Source organism: Acomys russatus, chromosome 12, assembly GCF_903995435.1.
Source record: "Acomys russatus chromosome 12, mAcoRus1.1, whole genome shotgun sequence".
Taxonomy (NCBI): Eukaryota; Metazoa; Chordata; class Mammalia; order Rodentia; family Muridae; genus Acomys; species Acomys russatus.
In genome coordinates this window covers 19,221,128-19,241,957 of record NC_067148.1, presented here as the reverse complement: position 1 = coordinate 19,241,957, position 20,830 = coordinate 19,221,128, and the positions used below count along the sequence as shown (strand labels likewise).

The following is a 20,830-nucleotide window of genomic DNA, read 5'->3' as shown; positions in this document are numbered from 1 at the left end:
CTTGTGCTTAGGAGTCTAACCTCCTGAGTTAGTCACTCCTTCCTCAATAGTCCTTTCAACTAAAATCTCCACATGCCAGTGACCAGTTTGCTTTACTTTGATGACATCCTCTGTCTGACTGGAGAATTACCCGGGCCTAAGCATGTTCATAGGTCTGTTTTGTGAATTAACTGCCTACACCTTTTACTGCTTAATTTGCATTTACTCTAGTAGTTTCTTTCTAGCATTTAGAAAGCACTGACACATTTTTCTGTTGCTTTGATAAATTCATCTTAATTACTCATGTAGATAAACTCCATGCTGGCTTTATGTCTCTTCTCTGGTCGCCAAGCTTTTGTGTAAAGGCTACCCCCATGGGCTGTGGGTAGGGCATGCCTGGTTTTCTGATCCCGAGATTCCATAGACCAGAGGATTCAGCTCCTCCTCCTTTATTTTCTGGGGCCCAGGTCCTGTTCCTTCACTTTATTTGTTACCCTGAGAGGTCCTTGGCCAGACTTGACTTGATTCTATGAGAGTTATTTGGCAGTGTTAGGAGGCATTTTAGATTGCTACAATCAGAAAGAGGAAATTATCACTATCTAACTGGAAGGAGTCAAATGCAGGGAAACATCATACAATGTCTAAGACAATGCCCTACAGCAAAATAATTTTCTTGTTCCAAATGTGAACAGTGTCAAGGTTAAGAAAAAAATACTTTAAAGTGAATATTCCCCACTCTAGCAAATTGTCTTAAACATTTATTTAATCAAAAGTTGAAATCAGGACAGAAAATCTTATCTAAGTGGGACACCTATCTTCATCTACTTACAATGTGACTATTTCTTTTTGAAAATTTTCTAGACAGAGCTTTTCAAAAATTATTTATTTGTTATGTATACAGTGCTCTGCCTGCATATACACCTGCACACCTGAAGAGAGATTAGATCACATTATAGATGGTTGTGAGCTATCAATTCTGGGAATTGAACTCAGGATCTCTGGAAGAGTAGTCAGTGCTCTTAACCTCTGAATCATCTCTCCAGCCCCCTAGACAAAGCTCCTTAATCTCTATGTCCTAGAGTCAAGGAGAGAAGATGGAACAACAATTTTGCAACAGAGATTTATTGATTAGTTTGCAACATTAGGTACAACACTTGGTTACATCCAGTATTTGTGCTTTGGAGGATAAGTAAACATTTATTCGAGCACAACAATAGTTTACACACAATATTCTGGGATGGTTAAAACAATAAAAATATCATTTCCCACATATTAGCACAAAGAAGCACACATACAGTTCAGTTTGAGATGATAGCTAGGTTTCAAAACCTGGTTAATGTGTCAGATTGGACATATGCCTAAATCTGGACTATCTGCGTGATAAATGCCCACTGAAGTCTGAAAAATTCCTGTCATGGGAGGAGGGGGTTATGGCTTACCAGGAAGCTTGCTTGGAGTCTTTTAGGATGTGATAGATAGAGCAGAAGTATTGTCATTGGTGATGCGGGGCCTCGTTCACATTTACCCTATAAGCTTTAAACATAAACTAAAAGCATAGAGCTTCAGAAGATCCATACTAAATACCTTCCTGATTGAGAAAATAAAAGCTAGTGAAGCATAGTTAGTTGGGAGGGAAGAAGATTTTTAAGATTATGTAGATACTTTGAGTTTTCAAAGGCATTTCTTATAAATTTTTTAAAAAATGTGTTAAAGGCTTCTATTTCTCTAATTTAGTGCCAGTGTCACCCAATCAGGAAGTCTACATTCCTAGCTGGTCTTGTCAAGTACAGGGCAATTACCCTGCATCCATTATTACAAATGTCTTCGAAGAAGCATGTCAGAAATACAGACGTCAGTGCACTCATCGTACAATCCCCCACCAAGGGTCATGACACTAAACTTAAGACAACAGTCTCCTCATGGTCTACGAAGCTCTAAGAAAACTCAATATATTATTTAGATAATCTCTTCATAATTTACAACAAAATAAAATTTCTCATATAATTCAATATATGCAAGCACATTTCATCTCAAAAGACTATTATCTTATTGTTTATTTTTTAAAGCTTGCCTTTAGGAAAGACTTCCATAATAATTTTACCCAAGTGATAAATGTAGTGATGGGAAAAAGGCAACCTTGAGCTTCCCTTTAGCCACTGAATGACATTAGTTTTCTTGAGCTCAGGAACACTTGGGAAGGGGTACAACACTTATCAGCCTCTGCAAATAAGCGAAATCACCTCACATGGATCACAATAGCACTGTTGGATGTGCATCGGTATCCATCAGTACTGGTCTGAGAGTGGAAATCATTCATTCACATAAAGGTATGGAAACTTTCAACTATATCCCAAACATTTCCTTGGGTGGATAATCCCTGTACCCATTAAGCAAAGTGCATTGAAGTTTTTTGGCATAATTTATAGAATTACTGTAACCCAATGACTTCGTTTCTGTTTGATTCACATAGCCGGGGTCATTATAGATCACTTTTTACTGTGATGTGTATGTGAGTGTAGCTTTCCTGGAGGCTGGGCTTTTGGAAACCCTCCTATTTGGGCCTCACTGAAGTATCTCCTCTCGAAACTGTTCTCAAACAAGCCCTTTCACACCTGCCCACAGCGATATTGATTAGTATAGACTTGTATTTCACATTCTTTCAGACTTATTCCCTGTGCATGGTACTGGAGCAGATTTTTAAATAGTTCTGCTAATGAGATGCAGTGTGTTGAGAAAGTTCAGAGCATTTAGCGCAAACCACCGTAACCTAAGCTGGGATAGAGGAAGGAAATTCTCTGAGGGGCGCACCTGACTTATCCTAGCTCCAGGAGCCAGTCAAAGAGACCTGGAGTCCCCTCTTTGTGCTCTGCATGTAGTTTGCAGTACTGGACAACGGCGTGAAATATATCGCCCACTTTCCAGGACTTCTGATGGACATGCTTCACAACATCTAGAAACTAAAACGAGAGAGAGAGAGAGAGAGAGAGAGAGAGAGAGAGAGAGAGAGAGAGAGAGAGAGAGAGAGAGAGAGAGAGAGAGAGTTAGGACTCACATGTTATAGTGTCTTCACCAGCATCTCCTCAAAAAGGGGACTGGGACTCCAAGTCTATGCTTAAGCATTTTCACTCTCAGGGGGCATTGCCAAAGGCAGTCTGTTTGCCTTTTATTTCATACAATAAATTCCTTCTATTTTGCAGTCTTATTTTTAGTGGAGAACTGGGTGGAAAAGAACAGTCCCTCTAAGAGGCTACCTTTTAGGTAGTTGGTGGTTTTTTTTTTTTTTTTTTGTTTTCAGGTTCACATTTTAAATCTTCTTGCACCAGGACTATAAAACAATTTCTCATTGGATGTGTACTTTGGGGGAACATAAATTGAGTGCTACATTTCTGGGTAGATAGAGTCACCTAATGCTTCCACATTCAACAGTGATGGGCACCTCTCCATCCCCATGCTAAGGTTTTCAAGATGGTTCTCTATAGCAATAGTTAAAGGAAAGCAAGGACTTTCTTAGATTTGTCAGATGGTATTGGTTTCCGTTTCAGTTGGGCATAATGGGAAATTCTCGACAAGTGACTGATGGGCGTAGGACATTGGGAGTCCCTGTATGATATGCTATTTTTGAAACCACACTGACATCCGCTGTGACATGATTTTTAATTAGAAAGTGATAATTAATAAGATCTGTGAACAACAGGCAATACTTTGATATGCACCAGTGCTCTTTATAGTTCTCTCTGTTTCGGTGTCAGGATTGTAGAAAATGGTTTTTTTGTTTGTTTGTTTGTTTGTTTTTGTTTTTTTAATTCGGAACGTCAATTGAGTAGATACCCTAAGAATCTGGTGGCATTTTATGAGAAAGAGTGTTATTTGTTAAAAAAAAAAAATTCACACTAAGATCATAGTTTGGTTATTTCTTTAAAAAAAATTTTTTTTTGGTATACACTCACTTTTTAGAGTCTAAACAAAGCAATCATCTAGATTGGAGAATGAAATACTTTAAATATCTGAAAACATAAATATTGTCCTAAAGGGTTTTAGGCTCTTGTAAAGGAAGGCAGATGTTCATGTTATCATGGCTAGCAATCTCCCCAGAGTAGGGTACCAACTCAGACATGGTTTTCTATCCTTTGCTCTCAGTAAAGAGCCAATGAATATTTACTTAATGACAGAAGGAATAAGAGGCTAAACGGAGCCAGATATGGTATGCCTTTTCATGAAACGTAAGTGGACACACCTAACATCATTGAGGATAAGCCTACTGCTCAAAGTATCCTTCAGTTTTAGGGAGCATGTTTGCACACATACAATCAAAAACAAACAACATGCATACCTATATGATGGTTGCTTAATACTTCTCTATTGAAATAAAACTTAATGAAAGTGGTTAAAAGTCTTGGAGTGGGAGATGGCAGCAGCAAGTTTCTAACTAGAAGATGGTCACAGGACATGTCTCTCATCACATGGTGATGACCACCGCAGGTGTACACATCCCTAAGGTAATATATTCACAGCTTCATCTTACTTCTCATGACAACAGCAATGGAAGGCCAGAATATTTAGCTCCATGCATCTTTGTTGGACTTTTAGAGAAATCACTAGTTGTCTGGGATGCCTCTCCGTCCTGCCTGATGCTGACACTTCAGGGACAGATGTGAAGCCTTCACAGGGGTGAGGCAAGAGGAAGGCTTTGCTTATAGTGCAAATGGCCCGAGGGATGGATGGTTGAGGTGGCTGGTTTATGGAGACACCAAGGAAGGATTTTGTGAACTGTTACTTACATGTTAGTGTGTATGTAAACTCAGGTCATGCTTTGGGTAGAACAAGAGCGGAACAGGGGGTTTTAAAGTATTACTGACAATGTGAATAGGAGGTGGGGGAGGCTAAGGTAGCCGAATAATTCAATTGGTCAACATTCCTTAGCTCTTACTGGAAATCTGAGGAATAGATAGGCATGTATAGCCTGGGCATTAAGCTTCCAAGAACTCACTGAGAGATGCTCATAGACCAATAACTTCTCACTCAAGATTTCCCTGAAGGGTCACACATGACCTTTGGCCAAAATCTTCTACTAAAAGTACATCTTCTTTTTCTACACATTTTATGAAGGTCAAGTCAATGAAAAGTCTATTAATGCTGAATTTGCCTTAGCTTCTTTCTATAAACCCTAGGTTACTCTGCTGCCACCACCTTACTACTCCTGTCTCCAAGTCACTGCTTAGGAGCGGATTCCAACAAAGATACTTTTCCTGGAATCAATATTACAGCTTCTTTCCATCTATTGGGGCATTTGAAAAGGACCTTTCACAGTGATGAGGACCAAAAATGCTAGTGAATGACCCAAAGTAGTTAAAGCATCCCAGAGTTAGGCCACTCTACTAGGAGTTTGTGGGATGGCCTTGCCTAAAGCATGTGTGTTGATGTCTAAGGCCAGTCTGCTATCCCATTAGACCACTTTGTTTTGTTGTAGTTTTGGTTTTGTTGTTTGTTTTTCTTTCTGAGACAGGGTCATCTTATGGAACTCTGGCTATCCTAGAATTTGTTAGGCAGACCAGGATGACCTCAAATTGATAGCAATCCTATTGTATTTGCCTTCCAGGTACTGGGATCATAGGAATGTGTCACCATGCCTCTCTAAGGCAGCTTTAGTGAAGGGTACAACCCCACTAAACACAGCAGCTGTACTGATTTAATCTTGGATCCTGAAATCTTGAAGCAGGCATGAAGTTGATGAGCATGGAAGTCTTGTGCTTCCTCAATAAAAAACAGTGACCGTGCCAGGCCTGCCTTTAATCCCAGCACTCGGGAGGCAGAGGCAGGTGGATCATTGTGAGTTCGAGGCCAGCTTGGTCTACAAAGCGAGTCCAGGACAGCCAAGGCTACACAGAGAAACCCTGTCTCAAAATACCAAAACCAAAACCAACAACAAAAATAACAGTGAACATAAAATAAGGTTGTGAGTAGACAGAAAGGGTATTTCTAGCTCGGTATTACAGCCTCTTACCTTTGTGGTATCAGGATTAAATTTAGGATACTGTGCACACTGGGTAAATGCTCACTCCTGAACTGTAACTCTAACCTTCTTTCAACTTTGTATTCCGAGAAAAGGGCTTACTAAATTGCTTGAGGTCACCCTAAACTCTGTGACTGTGGCTGAACTTGAATTTGCAGTTCTTTTGCACTAGCTGGAATTTACAAGCTGGCACCGCCAGGGCCAGCTTGTTGTCCTGGTTTTAGAGCTACATTCTACCAGCAATTGACCCTAGAGATTTCATTAAGTCTGCTCACGTTATGCTTTAGTACTTCAGGAATTTGGATTCTTAGCCTGCTCTACTAACAAACAAGAAAAACCCATTTCTGTACTGACACTTCACAATCAACAATAATTAAGTTCCTTTCCTGTAGACAGCAGTAGACTTCAGACTTTTTTTTTTTTTTTTTTTAAAGCAAAAGCAGTGTCTTAGGAAACTCAAGAGATTCTATTCTGTGACAGTTCACCGCCAGCAGACTCATCTGAAGGACACCTCATTAGGTATCGGACCTTTGTATTCCCAGGTGCATTTTGTAGATTTGATTATTTACAGCTCATAGTACAACTATGGGAATTACAGGAAGCTATGTGATTATTATTATTATTATTGACACATTCAATGCATACTTCTGAAAGCGGCCATGGTCTTCTGCTCCAAGGTAGAAATGAGAATTCATTAGCATAGTGAGAAGGTCCCCACTCTGTCCCTGAAGTTACGGCCTATAAAACCCTGAGTCTAAACTTGGGCTGGATCCAGGAGTTCTAGACCTGCACCAGGACCTGGGGCTTGGGTCTTCCTTCCAGCGGAGATTCTGAACAAACTGGTTAGGGCTCTGGGTTTGGAAGGCGTCCTGGGTGATTCTAACACTCCCTGACTTGAGATTTATGATGAAAGGATTGAAGTAAGACACTATTTTTTGTTTACAAATGAAAACCCTTAGGATGTAATTTGTACCCGTCCCTTCCTCTTTGATATGCCTTTGTTTATAGCTGACACTTTAGCAGGAGTTATTCAGGAGGGGATTTGAATCAGCAGTCAATGTCATCAGTGTTTCCTGAATCAGCTCCCGCCCCCTTGCTTGTAGATTGCAATAAGAAATTAGAGGTGAGGCCTTCTATAAGAAGGTAAGGGTCTATCTGTCTCCTCCTTCTGCACTTTCCTTTTTGCACATTGCTTCCAAGAAAAGGAAATGCTTCTCAACACAGGTTTAAAGATGAGCAGGAAGCCATGTGTACTGTGGTGCCAGACACTGGATTATCAGCTCAGATCTCAGAAGCTCACTGCATTTTTGCAGAAGGAAAATAGCTAAAAAAAACAATGTTCTCTACATTAAAAAACAAACAAACAACCAAAAAAAAAAAAACCTCAATAAACCTGGAAAGTAGCTAGTAAAAAGTGGTTTTTATAAATTTTGCTAATGACTATTTTATTTTGCCTTTAGTTAACTGGACTAACTTTACCTGATGTCAAGGTTGTAGAGAATTAAGTTTTTGAAGTGTTTGAGGTTATCAGGTACTGGAAGTGTCAGGGAAGTGCCTTCCCTGGAAAAGTTTGTAGATTTTATTGGTTTTTCGAGTGGATGGGAGGAAATTATGCATTAGAGTCAGTTGTGAGTGTGTCTACCAGGTGATTCTGTTTTGTGCCCATTTAACTCATGGCTGTGGTTTTAGATACCAACCAACATTCTAGACCCTCGTTAACTTCCTTACTGAACCAGCTTGGGTATCTCTAGGTGGCCGTTTATAAACAATGCCCTCTTCAAGTGTTCTAGAGACAGTTGGTGCTTCTTCATGAACTGAAGGTAAGCATTGAGATGGCGGGAACTTTCTTCTCTCTTATTGCCTGGGACCTTGAGCTTAGAACGGTGCCGTCTAGAGATGTTTGGTGGATGTTTTGGATGTATGGTGATCAAAGGAACGTAGCCTTCTAGTGATGAAATAAAATGCAAATGAAGGGCAAGGCTAGGAGAAGAAGGCATTGTGAGTCTTCAGACAACTGACAGTGCGCTGGGGATCTGGAGTACTTGGAATCTGCCTTTTCTGGGATTCATCGTTTGCTGTCCTCAAGTGCCTTCCAAGTTCAAGGCCAAGCTTTCGACAAGTCCAAGGAAAGATGAGTTGTACTAGTAGTGTTCATGTTACCCTCCTCCCCTCTACTACCATAAATAGATACATAAATTGACTAAATTAATTGCTGAGAAAATTAAATCAGCATTCGAAGAACCGAAGACATAGGGTTTTGGGCTGAGGAGTTAGAATGCTCACCTACCATGCAAGGAGCCTGAGGGCTCAGGTCTCAGAATGACACAAGCCAGCACATGAGAAGGGAGGCAGGAAGGTTGAAGTTCAAGGTTAATGCTAGAGGGATGGTTCAGCAATCAAGAGCCCATATTGCTCTTGTAGAGCGCTCAAGTTCTGTTCCTAGCACCCATATTGGGCAGCTCGCAATAGCCTGTAAGTCTCTGAGATCAGATACTCTGGTCTAGCCTGCAGGGACACTTACACTCATGCGCCTATGACCCCTCCTCTACTGTACATAATTAAAATAATTTCAAGGTCATCACCTGCTTCATAGAGAGTTCAAGGCCACGTTGGACTACATAAAACCTTGTCCCAAAAAGCACAAAATAAAAGCAACAAAGATATGCTGGATACTGAGGGACAGTCAGAAGGTGGCAGTTTCTGAATGTAGGGTTTCTTTTCTCTAAGAAGATGAGGAGCTAATGAAATGTTGGAAATGTTGCTGAGTTGGCATGTTATCTCTGGTGCTCTTTTCCACACTCTTAAAAGTGATTACTTAATTCCATGACTAAGTAAAAACAAATAGAGTTGAACTGCAAACTTTCTAAGTGTTATGCAAGTTTTCTTTCTTTAAGCAATCCAGTCACAGACAACCAAGGGTGATGCCCATTCCTAGCAAAACCATTGTATGCAGAGAGCCTTCATCAGCTCAGAACCAAACCTGGAAAGTCTAGTCCTTAAGACTGCGTGATTTACAGCTAAGTCCCTTGAGCTGACTGACATGAATCTTTGAAAGGTCGTTCAATGTTTTTCCTGATAACAGGAGTGAAGGCTCTGTCTTCTCAGAAACATAGATATTAACAAAGACAGACACATTAAAATGGACCACCTGGGAGACATAAACAAATACCAAGTTACAATGTGGTTTACGTATTAACGCATCAATAAGATACCCTCCCCCTTGCTCTTGCAACAATGGAAGATTTATTAGACAAACATGCATGGAAAGTGACTGCCCCTTTAAAGAGGTGGATTAAACTAAAATCTGTTTAATGTTCCACCTGAAAATGCACCAGGGGATTCTCTTATTCGGGGAGCTGCTAGAGATACAAAGCCAACCCCTTATGTGAACCTGGGAACGTCATCTTCCTGAGAATATTCTCGATTCCTTCCCCCTGGGGCTGAGTCCAACATGGGATGTATCCTATGTGACTTATGGATTCTGTCCTTTTAGGGTATCCTCTGCACAGGGAAGCCTAGGGGTGGAATGACTGAAGGGAGAGCGTATCAGCTAGTGAGGCCTGCCTCATTTTGCCTACTAAGAAGGGCAATTTAGGACACCTGGGTGCGGTGGACTTGACCTTAATTGGAAGAACAAATTGCTGGTGGAAGGGAGGTGGAGGTGTGGAGATTGATGTCCCTGGCAGCCAATCCGACTGCCTGGGGTCACAGAGACTTTGAAACTGTTCTAATTTCCGAGTGTGTAGGCAAGAAGGTAAGGGTTTTATCTAGGATGCTGGCCCAGAACATTAGAGTGCAATTGTGCATTAAAACAAAACAAAACAAAACAAAAACCCCTGAAGATTGCAGTCCGAATGTTATTTAACTGAGAGAGACAGTTTTTAAATAAGGAATTACTCAGGAGTATTTTGCAGCCAAAACAGGGTATAGGGATATCACAAAAATACTTTTTAAAAATATCAAGAAAGCTACTGTCTCCTCGCCTCATTTTCTGTTTAGCACCAACTATTTAAGAATCCGAAGGTCCACGAGGCAGAGATGGTGAATGTACTGTCACAGCTAGGCTCTTCAAGGTATGCACAAGATTTTTCAGGTGAGGGAAATCAAGATTAAACACTTCAAGTCCATATGGATGAAATAGGCATTCACTGGGTCTCCAGCTGAGCTAAAGACCACAGAGCTACTGTTATCTCACCCAGACAGGGAACAGGGTACCTTTTCAATTCTGCTTTCCTGAGATTTCTTAAAGTAGATAGTTGGGATCCCAAGTTCGGAGGCAGCTATCCACTGCAGCGTGGCTCGAAGCTCAGCATCAGGGCACTCTGGCTCCAAGTCAAAGTTGATCACCAGCAGGCTCCTCTGGGGGCTGGCTGCTCTCCCTGGCAGTCCAGAGGCATGTTCTGAAGAGACACAAATACAACCTTACTCTGCTTTCCAAAGGGACACCCCCTCACCCCCGAGCAATAGTGTGTCGAAAGGATGGGACCGTGGCTTACCCTTTATGCTTTCCGATTGTTCCTTAAGACTCTCCTTTTCTTCTACCAATTCGCTTTGGGAAAAAACAACAGTACATGGTTGGTGACGCTTTGAAAGAATGAGCTGTATGGAAGACGACGAGATGAGTCTTTCTGAGCTACTGACGTCAAGAACTCGTTCTTATGGTCTTCACAGAACAAGTTAGATCCAGGTGGATATTACACAAGACAGTTGGGTCTGCAGCTACTATTCTCCACCACAAAAGAGAAGTCCCATGTGCCTTGAGTGGTGTTAGTTAGGACAGTCAGTGGAGGAGACTCTGAGAGTTACATCTTTCTTTTCTTTTCAACTCCCTTTCCATGAACCACCCCCCAGGGGACTGAACAATTAAAGAGAGATGTTGGGTACCCGGTTATAATTTGAAGAGTTATCGTCATGCATTTTATTTGTCTTTTAATGGACCTCATTTTTCCAGCTTGTCACAATGTATTCTCTGTTCTTTGACAATGTACATTTGAATTTTAAAGTAGAAAGATACTTTTTAACATGCTGATTGCTCTATGAGCTGAGTAAGGACAACCAACAAACTGTGAAACCTAAACACCGTAACAAAATGTCTCAACAATTGACTCTTTCTTTATTCGTTTCCATTATTTTTATTTGGTGGAGGTAGAGCAGGCTGGAGATTCTCCACAATTAATGTCTCATAACCAAAACGAGCCTCTCCATAGCTGTGGTCATGTTTAATATGAAAGCATTTTGTTATTTTTGTTTGTTTGGTTGGTTTTTGGTTTTGCATGGTGTGTACTTATAGATCTCCATATGTAATGGGGTGGTGGTGGTAAAAACTTCTGAAATATGCATAGTAGCTGAGAAGAAGTGACCATTTTGGGATGCCTATATATGTCCTAGATCTTTCTAATTTCTAGAAATTTGGAGTGAGGCTTTTAAAAATGTGTCTTTTGGTGATACAAGGTTTATTACATTCTCTGCTGCTGCTAGGATCTGCGGTGTTCCATTGAACAGTAAAGTCCATTAGTGGGGTAAACTTTACTGTAGTTGAGAGAAAGAGTATAGTCATTCTTCCATTCATAGCTAACTCTTTGCAGGAATGCTGATTTTCTAAGGGTTCAGAGCCTCTTCTTGCTCTCTCTGCAGGTAGCACAAATGGCCCAGCAAGGAATGGGTGCAGTGATGGGAGTGATCTTGGCTTCCTCTCAACACTAGCTTTTCTTGAAGTCATACTTTCATATTACAAAGAAAGAACATAGCATGAAAATGCTATGTTCATGTTTTTCAGAGGAGAGAAACTAATCTACCACAAAACAATTTTGTTGATTTTGTTTTCATTTCTCCTAAAAAAAAAAAAAAAAAAGATCATATATGTCTTCATGTTTACTCATGGGTATTAAAACAAGGAAGGGTTTTGGCAACCTCCAGTCACTGAGAAATATACTTATTCAGTGGTGAAATAAAATCAATTATTCTGTAGTTAGCTAGAGGGAAATACATTAGGAATCAGCATTAGGTCAATATGGATTTGTCAGTTCAGAATACCCAAATTATATTCTAAAGTCACCATGACCAAAATTAGAATACAATTTAGTTCATTTTCCAGAATAATCACAAATTTTAGGAGTAGCCATGACTTCGGGGTGCCCTCCTATTTTTCTGTGTCATTCTGCGTAGTACATCTCCAAATGCTTTTTTCCCTTGATCTCTGAGAAGATCTCACATGGAGAGAGCAGAGATACTGCGTGATGATGACATCTCCCTCATGGCAACCACTGACACCGGATGCATCCCATATGGGTAACCCCAGTATCCACAAGCAAAGGAAAAACCACTCCTAGCTAATTTTGCTAAAATGACTGTGCTCCATCGCAAAGGCTATTAAATAGTCTTCCAAGGGAGCCATGGTACAATGAAATGTTGTTGTTTCTGTCAATCAAAAATAGGAAAGATGATATACACTTCTGATTACGTGGGTGAGCTTTATCAACAACGAGTATTTTGTAAGGGACTGGTTTGAAACCGAGAAAGCAGACCGTGAGGGGTTGGGGCCTATTCTAGGCCCTAGTTCTGCACTCCAGTGACATGGAACCACAGTGGCACAGACATAATGAACTGGTGGCTGGGCACAACCTTTATGATCACGATGGATTGCCAGATGGAATTGGAGCAGAGCTGTCAGTCACTGAGTCACATGGCTACTTACTTAATCATGGGAGAAGACGGTATGTTTTCCTGATAAATGTCCAGGTCCATAATGCCAAGACTGCTAGTGGCACTACTGTTGCCATTGCTGACAAAGCAAAAGTTTACACATTAATGCGGGTCTCCACCCTCGGCCACACTGCTGACACTGCTGTTCCATTGTAGGGAGGGGGTCCTTCGTCGTTCCCCAGGGCACTATTGGTTTATGCCTGACCTTCTGAATTGGTATCAGATGTTTGACCAAATTAAAGGAAGACATCAGGTAGAAGCCAAGTACACTTATGGCAGTTATACTGATAACGATTTATAATTCCTGAAGGGGTGCCACAACCTGGGGGCCATACATAGTTGGTAATAACACTTTTCTTTACTTCCTCATTCTGGTTAAGGAGAAGGGGTTTACCCTTGACTCCTTGGCCTTTGATGTACTTACAAAGTTAATATACTTCTGAAAATGTTGGCTAGGGAAAGCACCCTAATGCTTATCTGCCCACTTCTTGCATCTAGAAAAAAGCCAGAAGCCCAAGGTCTCCCTTTGTTATATGGAGAAAATTTCTTAGGGATATTCCATAAGATTCCATAGAGCATACATTTGACTTCTTGTTCTCCTGGAGGACTATAAAATTTACAAATACAAATCTGGGTTAGGTTTTGTTGTTTTTTCCAACCATAGAGAAGGAGCAACACATGACACCTTATGTCTCATAGAGAAAGAATATTGAATATAATACCATTATTGTAAGTTGTATAATCGACATATGGTCTACTCGTGAGTCTGGGATATGTTCTCTGAAGCACAGTACTGCTGAGACAAGTTTTAGGCTCTGTCTGTATTTGTGAAATAGAACCTATCCAATTTTTACCAAACTCGCTGACTTTTCCCGCACTTCCCACATTTTCCAACAGTATCTCTCCCAAGCAAAGTTCGGCAATGGTGACTGCTAGTATGTCATGTCATGGGCCTTTGTCCCTTCACATTTGTGTGAGCCACCAAGAAGTCTCTTGAGCCTTCACAGTCTCATCTGGAGTTTTAGGCAGGACACTGGAGGAAGAAACACTTTGAAACCTGTCACTCCAAGTCCAAAGATTCAAGTTGTCTTTGCTTTTCTGTCTCTATTTTATAACATTTTGTGGGGATGTTTGAAATTTGAAACCACTTATTTAATGTAAAGTGTTCCTAACTCTTAGATTGTACTGCATGAAATAGAACTTTCAAAGATCTTTTATCCATACCCAGATGTTTCAGTGTCATTTTGCAGCCAGTCTCTCTGGACAGTCTGTGGTCTCATTGGCCTGGGGTCAAAAAGAGTTTAGACAGAAAGCTCCCTCTAGTGGTTACAGCCAGATGGCCCTTTCTATCTTTTCCAGAAGCAATACAGAGGGCACAGCAGATAAGGGAGGGAGAAGTCAGGGCAAGCAGTGCAACACAGTGTGCAAACACTTGCCTTGTGACAACCCAGCCTGTGTTGCATCCGAAATACAAGGGAACCAGAAAAAAAATCTCAAACGTGTAGCATGGGCTTGCATGGAAACAAATGGACAGTTCTCAGCACTGAACTTACCTGCGGTGTCTTTGGGGGAAAGAGAACACAGCTAACTATTAAACATGGCTGAGGTAATTCAAGTCATAACTAGAAATTAAGATCGTTTTTAGCCCAATCATGATTGACTGACTGCCCCCCCCATTGTTTGTCTTTCTTTCTTTCTTTCTCTCTCTCTTTCTTTTTTCTTACACCTGTTCTTATTTGTTTGTTTGTTTGTTTATTTATTTATTTATTATGTATACAATGTTCTGTCTGTATGTACACCTGCAGGCCAGTAGAGGGCACCATTATGGATGGCTGTGAGCCACCATGTGGTTGCTGGGAATTGAACTCAGGCGTTTCGGAATAGTAGTCAGTGCTCTTAACCTCTGAGCCATCTCTCCAGCCCCGCCCCACCAATCCCCTGTTCTCTTAAGGGCACCTGGCATTGAGCCATGACACGCATTTTTGGAATTTTCTGTAGGAACCAAAGGGAAGGGAAAGGGGAAGTGGGTACCTCATGGACCTTTCACTGAGCTGCAGAAAGCTACTTGTATCATCTGGGTTGTCATCTTCATTGGCCAGCTGGGACCAGCTGCCTGTGCTCTCTTCGCTGCTGCTTGGAGGGTTCGGGGACTCATCTGGGGGTCTGACTTCTTTCAAAACATCCACTTCTGACTCTTCTCTGGTCTCAAGGCTGTCACTGTAGACATCAAGATATTGTTATCAAGAGAGGACGTGTGACATGGAGCTGTTCTCAGAGCCCACCCTGGGTACCCACGAGCCTGTGTCTCCACGCACCAGGCAAGATGTTGTTGGTCACAGGTGGAGTCTTTCTGTAAGGGTTACACTGTGTTTTCTTCTCACAATTAAACTCCACCAGCTTTTCCATGTCTCCCACTTACTATTCTCTACTGGCTTTATTTAGTCTTAAAATAGGTTGAAAATCTGAATCCCTGAGGTACAGTGGACTTTATCATATTTATTTGTGGGGGTGGGGGTGAGGCTGGTGCACACATGTCATGGGACTTATGTGGGGGTCAGAGGGACACCTGAGGGTGTTGGATCTTGCCTTCCACATTGTGGACTCAGGTGATTGAAACTCAGGTTGCCAGGCCTGGTGGCGAGTGCCCGTGGACAACACCATGGCTCCTTTCATGTGCTCTCCCACTTAATAAGACTGTATTTCCTTCCTCCAATATTGAGATTTGAACAGGGAAGAGAGAGAGATGGGGAGGCTGGGTGTGGTTAAGGAGATGGTGTTAATTAAAACTATTTTTTGAATGAACTAAACACGGAAAAAAATAGAAGGCTCTGGCTGCATTTGTTCACCCAGTTGAAAAGCAATTTTGGGCCCAATTCCTTATTAATTTGGGGCCTTATACTATAGAGGAGTTCATTCCAGGATATTTTATGCTAAAAAGGGAGCTGAGCCCTAGTGACTGGCGGGGACTATCCAGGTTAACAAACAAGTCTGTCAGCACATCTTGTTTTATCTCAATTTCATGCTCTATTTGCAGCAAACCTCACATCTGTGCCATATAACAGAAATTCAGAACCAGTGATAATTACCCGGAGTGCTAGGTTTTATTTGCTCTTGGGATAAGCTTATCTTATAGCTTTACTTATTTATTGGTGAATAATATACAAATGTGCAATGCAGATCTGTGTCATCTGGCAGCCTCCTTGCTGACCGCTCAGTTCCCATGAGAGCTTCAGAGGACCGTAGTCATATCAATGCCAATTGTCCGATCTCCATGTTGGAAACCAGCCCAGAGTTCTCCCGATTTTATCTCACACACCTACGGACCATCTGTATCACCGTTGTAAGATTTCCTTAGGTTGGGTTTTCTGTTAACACAACCTAACTGTGTTTATTTTAAGCCTTTGTCATAAATGGAAAGTAGAAATCACCGGGCACAGGTAGAAGGCAGCAGCTTAAGCATACAGTTGGTGAGAGTCCTCATTGCAGGGGCCATACAGGTGTTTATTACTATAGAAAGCCCTTTGGAAGGAGAAACGGCAGCAGACATTTGTACATCTTATTTATTTCATTCAAATGTTAAATGTATACATATGCATGCATTCAGGCAGTCTTTGAAGTAAAAAGAGAATTTGACTCTTGTTAATTTTCTCCCTTTATATTTATAAGCATTGATACACACTCTCATTTTGATTATCTGCTTTCAGCTGTTTTTGGAATTTAATTTGCTCATTCTTTTTTAGTGCACTTGTTTATTTTTGTGTACATAAGTGTGTGGGTGAGCCTGTAACCCAGTATGGATGTGGAGGTCAGAGAACAATTTGCAGGAGGAGTTGCTTTTCTTCCATCATGTGGGTCTTGGGGGGTCAAACTCGGATGCTCAGCCTTTACCCACTGAGCCATCACACCAGCCCTGATGTTTTTTAGTTTTTCAAAATGGACACTTAGAACATAGATAAACTGTTATGATGGGGGAAAAAAAGAGCCAGAAACACTTAAAAGTATAGATGTCTTCCCTAAGTAGCATCACCTTCATATCACAAATTTTAACAAGTTTACAGTTTTCATTTGGAGTTTATTCTAATGTCATTTGTGAGCAAAAGATAAGTTTCTAATTTCTAATAGTGATTTCTAGTTATTATGGAAGATTTTATATACATCACTGTCATTAACATATTTTGGCTTAACTCCAACATGACCAGAGAATATGTTCTTTATATTTTAAATTCTTTAAAATGTATTGACTTGCAATTTGGCCTCTGGAACATCTTCACAAATGTTTTAAGTACTCTAAAAAAAAAAAAAAAAAAAAAAAAAAGGATACTTTTCTGTTGGGATAGAGTTTTGTTTTGTTTTGTTTTGTTTTGTTTTTGAGTTATATGAATTGAGTTGATTGTGAAAGTTGCTCTTCTTTCTTTTTAATATTTTATTAGATGTTTGAGAATTTTGAACAGTATTTTTGAACATATTCATCCTCCTGTTAATCATCCATATTCATTCTCCCATTCCTCCTCCTCCACTTTTCCATCCCTCCCTCCCATAAGTCTTTTCCCCCTTTCTTTCCCCAGGAGTCCAGTTTGTTGCCTAGCTGGTCTTGGGAGTGGTGAGTGCTGTGTGTGACCAGCTTCCTAAGGGTCACATCGGCAAGGAAAAGCCGCACTCCCTCACACAGCAGCTCTTCTGCCAGTGGAGGGGTTTTGTGTCCACTTTCCTCATTCTGTACTGGGATTTTGTCATGGTGGAGCGTGACCAGGATTTGGCTGTGGTGTGTCATCTCTGAGCTCATTATGTGTATCATCCTGTTGTGTTTGGAAGCTTTCTTTTTTAAATATGTCTTTATTTTTTCACATATACATTTATATTATTATATATATTAAAAAATAAGCTACATACAGCAAGAAGAACCACGAAACAATAAGGAATTATATTAATGTCACATTCATAGTGATTTGGCTATTTGTATTTGGCAGCCTTGAAGAAAACATCTTTCCTATCTTGGTGAGTCTAAAATTCTGAATGTAAATCAATATCTATCATATCCCATCTCTATCATCTTAGATCATCTATCTAGACCTAAGAACATCGTGACCCCTAAACAACTAAGCTTAATTGTAAAACTAAACTATTTGGTCTTCAACCCCATCAGAGACCTGAGAACAAATAAAATTAATTACCTGAGTATACAGGAAATTCAGATAAGCAGCTTCCAAAGTGAAGAAAATGACACAGTTTTCTTGCTGTTGATTCTCTTGTAAATATATATGAACATTTATAATATGTTTACATATTTTATTATTTCATGAATTATTCAAAGAGTATTACATTTCCAGTACAATTCTGTGTCTATTTCTTCTCATAGTTTTAAAAAATTTACCATTTAATGTTTTATTGCTTAGGCGGTTCTATAGACAAGAAGATTGTCTTTTGGATGGATTGACCCTGTTAGCTTATAAAACATCATTCTCCCTGGCAATACTCTTTATCCTGAGGGCCATTTGACCTCTTAAAAATCTTTTTGTTTTTTAGTATTTGAAATTGACCCATTTTAATCTTTATATTTTAGCTGTATACAGCTTATGCCAGGATTTCACATTTTTGTGCTCTAGGATGATCTCTGCCTTTTAACTGAAGTGTTTAGATCATTGATAATTAATTCGACTATCAAGACTGGGTTTAAATATATAATCTTGTTTTCTATTTGTCCCATCTGTCCCTAGTTTCTTTTTTTCTTCTGTCTTCAGATTCCTCTTAATTAACAGCAATTTTTAGATTTTTATTTTTATCTCCACTACTAACTTACAACTATATTTTTCATATATTGGTGGCTATTGCAGGCTATTGGCATTTTTATTCAATGTATAGCTTACTGTCTCATTACATTATTGACATATAATGAAATGTATGTTGTGTAATGACCTGTACACAACATATTTCTGTTTCCTCCTCCCTATACTTTGTGCCATAAGTGACATATTTTAGTTTGCACATACCATAAAATGATCTAGAAAACCCTTTCTACTTAAAATAGGATATTCTGAAGAATTGCAAAGTAAGATAAGACTATGCTTTACGTTGGCCCACCCTGTTGTTTTTTGTGACCCTCTTTGCTCCTTTATCTATCTTCAAGTCATTGTTGATATTCATTTCCATTACTGTGCAAACTTTTTTTTTTTCTCGTGAAATAGGCAACTTTAATTAGACGAACTATGCTCTGAGCGCTATGAAGAGCCACGCGAGCAAAGTGCACAACACAAGGGCAAGCTGGGCGACATAGCAAGCACGTTTTCCCATAGAATCATATAAACAAACACTTATTGTGTGGCCTCCTAGTGGCACATTCTGTTTGGGATTCTGTTTGAAAAATTTGAGGCTTTATTTATTCAGTATGTGTGTGGCATGTCATCTATGTAGAGGCCCGAGGACACTTTATGGAAGTCAGTTCTTTTCTTTCATAATGTAGGTCCAAGGGATCAGATTCAAGCTGTCAGTGTTGACTGCAAGCACCTTTAAACACCGAGTCACATTGCTTGCCTCAAACTGTTTTTATTTAATAAAATTTAATATGCTTTAATTCAGAAAAGTTGAGTATTTAAAACCTAGGATGAGGCAGGAGGCTTGCTACGAGTTTGAGGCCAGACATAGTGATACTCTATCTCATATAACATAAAAAAAATCCTATCATCTATCTATCTATATCTATCTGTCTGTCTGTCTGTCTGTCTGTCTGTCTGTCTATCATCCATCCATCTATATACATCCATCTACCTAAGTTTTCTCTATCCATGAAAAGTCTCCCTCTCTTTCCTCTTAAAACACTGCACTGTAGTGGTCCATTGCTGTAATTACGATCTAAACTACATAGTTGGCATTAGAGCACACCTGGGATGCTGCATATTGTATGCATTTTTGACATGCACACAAAGTTGTCTCATCCTATTTTTGTGGACCTATCCTGGAATGACAAAGACTAGGTAATTTATAAATGATAAAAAACGTTGGCTCTCAGTTCTGGCGGTGAGAACTTAAGGCTGTGGAGTCTGTCTCTGGTGAAGGACTTTTTGTCATGCCATCCTTGTAGGATATGCAAGGGCAGGGGAGACTGAGACGGGGGGTGGGGTGGGGGCTAAATTTGCATGCCCGAGCCTTTTAGCGTTTGGCATTATCGCCTTATAAGGACTGAACTATTTATGACCCAAAACATTTCAGTAGGCAGCTTACCATACTTCTGTATTGAGGATTATATTTTTAAAGGTTATTATCCTTGAAAAGAATTAAGTTTATTTGCAGAATTCATGTATGAATACACCATATATTTACATCCATCCCACTCCTTTTTTTTGCCCTCCCCAGGACTGAATCCTACCCAGTAACCCCTGGCTGGAGAGGTCAGGGGTCTTAGAGGGCAACACACTCCTGCCATGTTACTAAAGCAGCATCATTTCCAATGGCCTTCTAAATCCTCCTCCATATGCTCACAGGCAAGCACAGCTCTCGCACTTCACCAAATCAGCTTCTTTCTTTGCAGCCGTGATCAGATTTTTAACTCGTGGTTTTGACAGCAGATGCTTCAACCACAGCAGAGTTGTAGATCTATATATTATTCCATCGCACAGAGCAGTTATACTACCCTGCAAATCCTCTAAACTCTTGACTATTCACTCCCCACCTCCCTCACCCTCTGGAGCTATTGGTTTTTCTACTGTCCCAGTTGTTTTTTTCTTTGCCAAATACAATGAAGTTGTAATCATGCAGCTTATAGCCCTTTGAGATGGTTATTCATAACATATGTTCACTCTCCTCCATTCATTTCCAGGCCTCCATCACTCTTCTAACACTATTCCACTGTTAAGGTGCATGACAATATGTTTTACCACTCACCTACTGAAGGGTTTGGTGGTTTGAACGGGAATCGCCTCGTAGGCTTCATATATCTGAATACTTGGCCCCCAGTTGGTGAAACTGTTTAGGAAGGATTAAGAGGTATGGCCTTGTTGGAGGAGGTGTGTCACTTGGGGTGGGCATGAAGGGTCCAAGAGACTCATCCCATTCTTGATGTGCCTCTCTTTGTCTCCTACTTGTACATCAAGAGGTAAGCCCTCAAGTGTTTCTGCTGGCCATACCTTTGCTCTGCCATTATGGGTG

The 20,830-nt window shown here is 40.4% G+C and overlaps 1 protein-coding gene across 1 annotated transcript in view; it reads right to left on the bottom strand.

The window, feature by feature from the left end:
- Nucleotides 1-2,281: 2,281 nt before the first annotated feature.
- Sphkap (SPHK1 interactor, AKAP domain containing) overlaps nt 2,282-20,830 on the bottom strand; it is a 141,907-nt gene continuing 123,358 nt past the window's right edge. Inside the window, exons 9-13 of the mRNA XM_051153952.1 lie at nt 14,723-14,908; nt 12,684-12,770; nt 10,486-10,538; nt 10,205-10,389; nt 2,282-2,936 (exon numbers count right to left, since the gene is read on the bottom strand). Of these exons, the coding sequence (XP_051009909.1) occupies nt 2,793-2,936; nt 10,205-10,389; nt 10,486-10,538; nt 12,684-12,770; nt 14,723-14,908 (655 nt within the window). The 3' untranslated portion in view covers nt 2,282-2,792. The remainder of the gene's footprint in view (nt 2,937-10,204; nt 10,390-10,485; nt 10,539-12,683; nt 12,771-14,722; nt 14,909-20,830) is intronic.